Source organism: Oncorhynchus clarkii, chromosome 19 (assembly GCF_045791955.1).
Source record: "Oncorhynchus clarkii lewisi isolate Uvic-CL-2024 chromosome 19, UVic_Ocla_1.0, whole genome shotgun sequence".
Lineage (NCBI taxonomy): Eukaryota > Metazoa > Chordata > Actinopteri > Salmoniformes > Salmonidae > Oncorhynchus > Oncorhynchus clarkii.
In genome coordinates this window covers 35,752,198-35,758,784 of record NC_092165.1, presented here as the reverse complement: position 1 = coordinate 35,758,784, position 6,587 = coordinate 35,752,198, and the positions used below count along the sequence as shown (strand labels likewise).

Here is a 6,587-nt window from a genome sequence, read left to right as displayed (position 1 = left end):
ATAGTGCCCATGAAGCTCATCACTAAGCTAAGTACCCTGGGAATAAACACCTCCCTCTGCAACTGGATCCTGGACTTCCTGACGGGCCACCCCCTGGTGGCAAGGGTAGGCAACAAAATATATTCTACGCTTATCCTCAACACTGGGGCCTCTCAGGGGTGTGTACTTAGTCCCCTCCTATACTCCCTGTTCACCCACGACTGTGTGGCCAAACACGACTTCAACACCATCATTAAGTTTGCTGACAACACAACAAGGGTAGGCCGACAACGATGAGACAGCCTATAGGGAGGAGGTCAGAGACCTGCCAGTGCGGTGCCAGGACAACAACCTCTCCCTCAATGTGAGCAAGACAAAGGAACTGATTGTGGACTACAGGAAAAGGTGGGCCGAACTGGCCCCCATTAACATTGACGTTGCTGTAGTGGAGCGGGTTGTGAGTTTCAAGTTCCTTGGTGTCCACATCACCAACGAACTATCATGGTCCAAACACACCAAGACAGTCGTGAAGAGGGCACGACAAAACCTTTCCCCCTCAGGAGACTGAAAAGATTTGGCATGGGTCCCCAGATCTTCAAAAAGTTCTACAGCTGCACCATTGAGAGCATCCTGACCAGTTGCATCACTGCCTGGTATGGCAACTGCTCGGCATCTGACCACAAGGCGCTACAGAGGGTAGTGCGAACGGCCCAGTACATCACTGGGGCCAAACTTCCTGCCATCCAGGAGCTATATGATAGGCGGTATTGGAGGAAAGCCCATCAAATTTTCAGAGACTCCACTCACCCAAGTTTTTCTCTGCTATCACACGGTACCGGAGCGCCAAGTCTAGGACCAAAAGTCTCCTTAACAGCTTCTACCCCCAAGCCATAAGACTGCTGAACAATCCATCAAATGGCCACCGGACTATTTACGTTGACACCCCCCCCCCCCCCCCCCCTCCATTTGTTTTGCTACTCGCTGTTTATTATATATGCCTAGTCACTTCACCCCTACCTACATGTACAAATGACCTCAACTAACCTGTACCCCCGCACACTGACTCGGTACCGGTACCCCCTGTATATAGCCTCGTTATTGTTATGTTATTGTGGTACTTTGTATTATTTTTTACTTTAGTTTATTTGGTAAATATTTTCTTAACCTCTTGTTAACTGAGATGTTGTTTAAGGGCTTGTAAGTAAGCATTTCGCGGTAAGGTATACACTTGTATTCGGCGCATGTGACAAATAAAGTTTGATTTCATTTAAAGAAAACACACAAAAGCTAAATACAATGTAAACACAAAACACATTCACAAGTTGCTGTTACACAAAACAGTGATGCTAGTTCAGAAATATGTGCCTTAAAATGACATGGTTATTTGTGGTTTATAAATCATACCTTAGTGGAGTCTGTGTACTTAATGGTGGAGTTGAGATTGACAATATGATAGGACTTCCTTCCCTTTCCACAGCACATCATCTGTCTACATACCCCTCTTGCCCTCTGCTTAAAGTGCTTCCCCACAATCACGTACAGAAAAGGGTTCAGTGAGCTGTTGCTGTAGCCCAGGTAGGTAGCCAATTGAGTGCTGATTTCTAATACATCCACCCAGCCGCAGCCAGAGATGACCTCATAGTGATACAGGGTATCCAGGAAGATGACGACCTGGTAGGGCAGCCAGCAGAGGATGAAGATGGCCAGGACGATAAGCACCAGGTGGGCAGCCTTCCTCTCCGTGCCTGCCGCCGTCGTGCTCCTCATCCTGCTCGCCTGGTTGTCCCGTAGGACACTGATAATGTGGTAGCTGCAGAAGGACACAATGGGTATAGGAACCAGAAAGCCCACTATGTTGACGGTCAGGTTGTAGCGCAGCCTCCAGCCGTCGTGGGGGTATGCCATGTAGCACGCCTCCACCCCCAGTTGGGGGAAGAACTGGACGGATCGGAAGAGCAGGGCTGGGAGGCTGAGAAGAGCGCCCACCACCCAGACAACCAGGCAGATCCCGCTGGCCCAGGCTGGTTTTCTTCCCCTGCCCTGGGACGACAGGGGACGTGCCAGCACCAGGTACCTGTCCACACTCACCAGCGTAAGGAACAGGACACTGCAGTAGTAGTTCATCCCAATGACAATGTTCACCAGCTGACACATAAGCTCACCAAATGGCCAGTGGAACTCCTGTATGACCGCCACCACCCAGAAGGGCAGGCAGGACACCATGAGGAGGTCTGCAGCAGCCAGGTTCCCCAGGTAGATGTCTGCCACTGTGCTGTGTCTCTTCTGGAAGCAGAACACACACAGCACGAAGGTGTTGCCCACCATTCCCAGCAGGCAGATGACGGACATGTAAACTGGCTGGATGGAGTACACCCAATTCCAGGCTGCTGTGTGGTTACACTCCATTAAAGGGTCCACCGACCAGTTTGAGACCATTTCGAGAGCTGTCTGAAGAGAGATTGTGTGTGTCAATGTTGGAGCACAATTTTATATTATAAAACATCAAAAAAGCTTTTAATTATGTCAATGCTACTGAACATGTGTACCACAACTTCTCTCATTTCAAAGTAAAGTAAACTGCTACCCTCTGGTTCAAAATAAAATTAATAATGCGCTAATGGACTGGGGAGGATGAGAATGGAAAGGCTAATATTGATATTAGTAAGAGTACACAGGCTCTGCGTGCTGTTGCCTTGTGAAGCACACCTCAGCTCTTTACATAAACCACCGTGATGTACAGTCATCTAAAAGGCTCTGCAGGCAACAGATGGTCCTTCTCTCTTATCTGGATGACATGGAGCACACTCTCTGTGGACTGACTACTGTCTACACCTCCCTTCCTCTGTACTGTAAGTCGGCACAGCTTCACTCAGTGGAATCCAGAGAGTATGTTTTCAGTCTCCCGAGAGAAAAGTAAAAGTGCATGGGGTACTCGCTCTGTCTACACCTCCCTCACTGTACTGTAAGTCAGCACAGCCTCAGTGGAATTCAAAAAAGTGTGTTTTCATTCTATCAAGACACGAGTAAAAGAATGGGGTACCTTACAGTGAATGGGGGAGAATATTATTGTAGGTTACTCAGTATCACTCTTTCTGACTGAAGTACCTAGGAGTACCACAATTAGTTTGACCCAGCAGCAAAATACTTTCCTCTCTGCTCCTCATCAACTACTTCACCCACACAATGGTTTCAATTTCAGTTTCAAGTTGTATTAGTCGTATGTACAAGATAGACATGGTACACAGTGGTACAATCAAATGCTTACTTGCAGGTTCCTTTTCGACAATGCAACAACAACAAGAAATAATACAAGATATGAATATGAACATAAAGTAAATGGGTCAGTAGAAGAGAATAAACATTTGACCATAAAATACAGGAAGGCACACTTTAAAGTACAATATTAACACATGTAAGAGGGGATTGGGGGGCAAGTGTTTAAGTACATGTAAAAAAAAGACTAATATTTCTTGTCTCAGATATAGGACAGACACTTCAGAACAAACTGATTTTATTTTGGGACTATCTGTTGCTCCATGTATTGAATCTGTTATTCTATGTGTTTGTATGAGCTAATAGCAGGACAAAACATGTTTTTCATCAAATTATACATTTTAAAAAATGTGATACTTCAAAGGGGTATTAAAATTCTCAAAACGTATTTCTTTACTGCAGCGATCCCTCCGATGCTTCCTGAAGTCAACAATCAACTCCTTTGTTTTGCTGACGTTGAGGTGGAGGTTGTTGTCCTGGCACCACAAATGCCAGTTCACTTACCTCCCCCCTATAGGCTGACTCGTCGTTGCGGTCACACCTGCTCCTGCTCTTCCTCCCCTGGCGCTCGAGGGGCATTACGCACTCAAGACACCATCAGTAAGCACACCTGCCTTCCCCCCGTCACGCACATCAGCAATCATTGGACTCACGTGGACTCAATTACTTGTGTCATTACATTCCCTATATCTGTCTGTTCCCAAACTCTGTGGTGACGTCAGTCCTGGGTCGCTGCCGATGGAACCGGGAGTGCCTACTTCTACAACCATCACTCCTGTGTTCCAATGGCACGTTGTGTTAGCTAATCCAAGTTGATCATTTTAAAAGGCTAATTGATCATTAGAAAACCCTTTTGCAATTATGTTAGCACAGCTGAAAACTGTTGTCCTGATTAAAGAGGCAATAAAACTGGCCTTCTTTAGACTATTTGTGGTTTCAATTACAGGCTCAAAATGGTCAGAAACAAAGACATTTGTTCTGAAACTCGTCAGTCTATTCTTGTTCTGAGAAATAAAGGCTATTCCATTCGAGAAATTGCCAAGAACTGAAGATCTGGTACAACCAGAATAGAAAGAGGAGTGGGATGCCCCAGTGCACAACTGAGCAAGAGGACAACTAGATTAGAGTGTCTAGTTTGAGAAACAGATGCCTCACAAGTCCTCAACTGGCAGCTTCATTTAATAGTACCCGCAAAACACCAATCTCAAAGTCAACAGTGAAGAGGCGATTTCCAGGATGCTGGCCTTCTAGGCAAAGAAAAAGCCATATCCTACAACAAGACAATTACCCAAAGCACAGCTCCAACCTATTTAGGGGAGAAGCAGTCAGCTGGTATTCGGTCTATAATGGAGTGGCCAGCACAGTCACCGGATCTCAACCCTATTGAGCTTTTGTGGGAGCAGCTTGATCGTATGGTACGTAAGAAGTGCCCATCAATCCAATCCAACTTGTGGGAGGAGCTTCAGGAAGCATGGGGTGAAATCTCTTCAGATTACCTCAACAAATTGACAATTAGAATGCCAAAGGTCTATGATGCCTGCTCCCGGAGGACATACAGGGCCATGACCAGGTGGAAGGGCACCCAGCAAAGCAGGAAGGTCAGGAGAACAGCCAGCACCAGCAGAGTGGCCTTCATCTCCATGGTAGGGGTGCCCAGCAGCAGGCCATAGCCCCACACTAACAAACAGGCCAGCTTGGCATAGGAGGGACTCCTCATACTCCAGGGACTCATCGTATGCACCAATGCCACATAGCGGTCCACGCTGACCAGAGCCAAGAAGTAGATACTGCTGTAGGCATTCATGTTGATTCCCACGTTGACCAGGCGACACAGCAGGGGGCCGAAGGGCCAGTCGAAGCCATTGGCCACATTGACAGCCCAGAGGGGGAGGCAGGAGACCAGGAGCAGATCAGCGGCAGCCAGGTTGCTCAGGTAGATCTCTGCTACGGTACAGGCCTTCTTATGCAGGCAGAATAACAACAAGACAAACACGTTATCCAGAATCCCCAGTACGCTGGTGGCCAGGATGTAGGCCAGTTGCATGGTGTGAAGCCAGTCCCACTCCTCAGCGTAAGGGCAGTGGCTGGTGTTGGTACTGTTGCTTCCAGTCATGTCTATGGAGCTGGAGAGAATATGTTGTGTAAATGTAACTGTGGTTGTTCAAGGAGGGGGACAGGGGTATATGGCAGATAGGGGAGACCGGGGCACAACTTATACTTTCAGTCTTTTGCTTATTTATGAAAATATTATTTGATTTAACAACATAGATATCTCAGTTACCATTAGACACTGTATCTCTGTTTCTAAGACATACCAATCGTTTACAATTCAACCGAAAGTGTCGTAAGTCAAAATGTTACAATTAACCCAGAGGCTAACTGGGTTAACTGTAACACTGTCTTCAGTAGTAAAAAAGTAGGTGTAATTTAAAAAAAAATCTTATTTGAAACTGATACCGTAAAATTTAAATTAAACACAGTCTAAAATAGCCACTTGTCCCTTTTAATAGCCTGGCAACTACACACACTTCAGCAAATAAACACCTGTAATGAATTACCATTAATTGTTTGAGGTTTAATGTTTGATTCATTCAATTAAATAATTCAGTAACCACTCTGAAAAAAGGATGACATACATCCATTTTATCGCCAGTAAGAAACTGGTAGCCATTTGGCCGCAAACAGCTAAGAACTGCTAGCTAACTGGCAAGCACAAAAACTATTCTGGGAGTACAGACCCGTAAAAATAGGCCAATTACCCTCTAGTGGTGAAAGAAAGAACTGACAAAAATGCACAGTCAAAGAGGAAAATAATTATGGTGTCAAAGAAAAAAAAAGTTTTGAAATGGAGGCATACTAAGACAAAAGAAACGTGACACAGCGTGTAAATGATAACACATTAGTGCTAGAAATGAAGAAATGTATTCAAATGCTGGAAGTGAATGCTGGAATTAAACAATTAACTATGCAAATTTGCAAAAGTTGTGTGCATTAAGGAAATAGACGCCTGGCTCAAATAAGCACCTGTTGTGTTCAGTGATTTAAGGAAACACACGTAAGGGCTATTAATTTATGTTTTACGGTATTTAAATGAAAATACACTAAATTGAAAAAATATGTTTTCATTTTGGGCATGTCATACTGACAAAAACACTGAGAAGCCAAAATGTATATATTTTCATTATTATTTCACTTATAATTCACTGTATCAGAATTCAAGTGGGTTAGTTCACATACACTAAGTTGACTGTGCAGTTTAAACAGCTTGGAAAATTCCAGAACATTATGTCATGACTTTAGAAGCTTCTGATAGGCTAATTGACATCATCTGAGTC

General features: G+C 44.9%; 1 protein-coding gene across 1 annotated transcript; it reads right to left on the bottom strand.

Moving 5' to 3' along the window:
* Positions 1–666: 666 nt before the first annotated feature.
* On the bottom strand, positions 667–5,380 carry LOC139374468 (B2 bradykinin receptor-like). Its single transcript, XM_071115497.1, has 3 exons — positions 4,889–5,380; positions 1,384–1,932; positions 667–729 (listed from the first exon to the last, which is right to left on the bottom strand). Exons 1-3 carry the CDS (start codon positions 5,363–5,365, stop codon positions 667–669), a joined length of 1,089 nt encoding a protein of 362 aa, XP_070971598.1. The 5' UTR covers positions 5,366–5,380.
* Between the last annotated feature and the right edge of the window lie 1,207 nt (positions 5,381–6,587).

What these genes read in the sequence shown, in the direction of transcription:
- LOC139374468 (XM_071115497.1), bottom strand. Translation starts at nt 5,365, where the DNA reads ATGACTGGAAGCAACAGTACCAACACCAGCCACTGCCCTTACGCTGAG. An exon ending in TGGGCACCCCTACCATGGAG is followed by an intron (nt 1,933 to 4,888) that starts ATGAAGGCCACT and finishes CCAGCCCTGCTC; the next exon opens with TTCCGATCCGTCCAGTTCTT. An exon ending in AGTACACAGACTCCACTAAG is followed by an intron (nt 730 to 1,383) that starts GTATGATTTATA and finishes CCTATCATATAG; the next exon opens with CTCCTGGATGGCAGGAAGTT.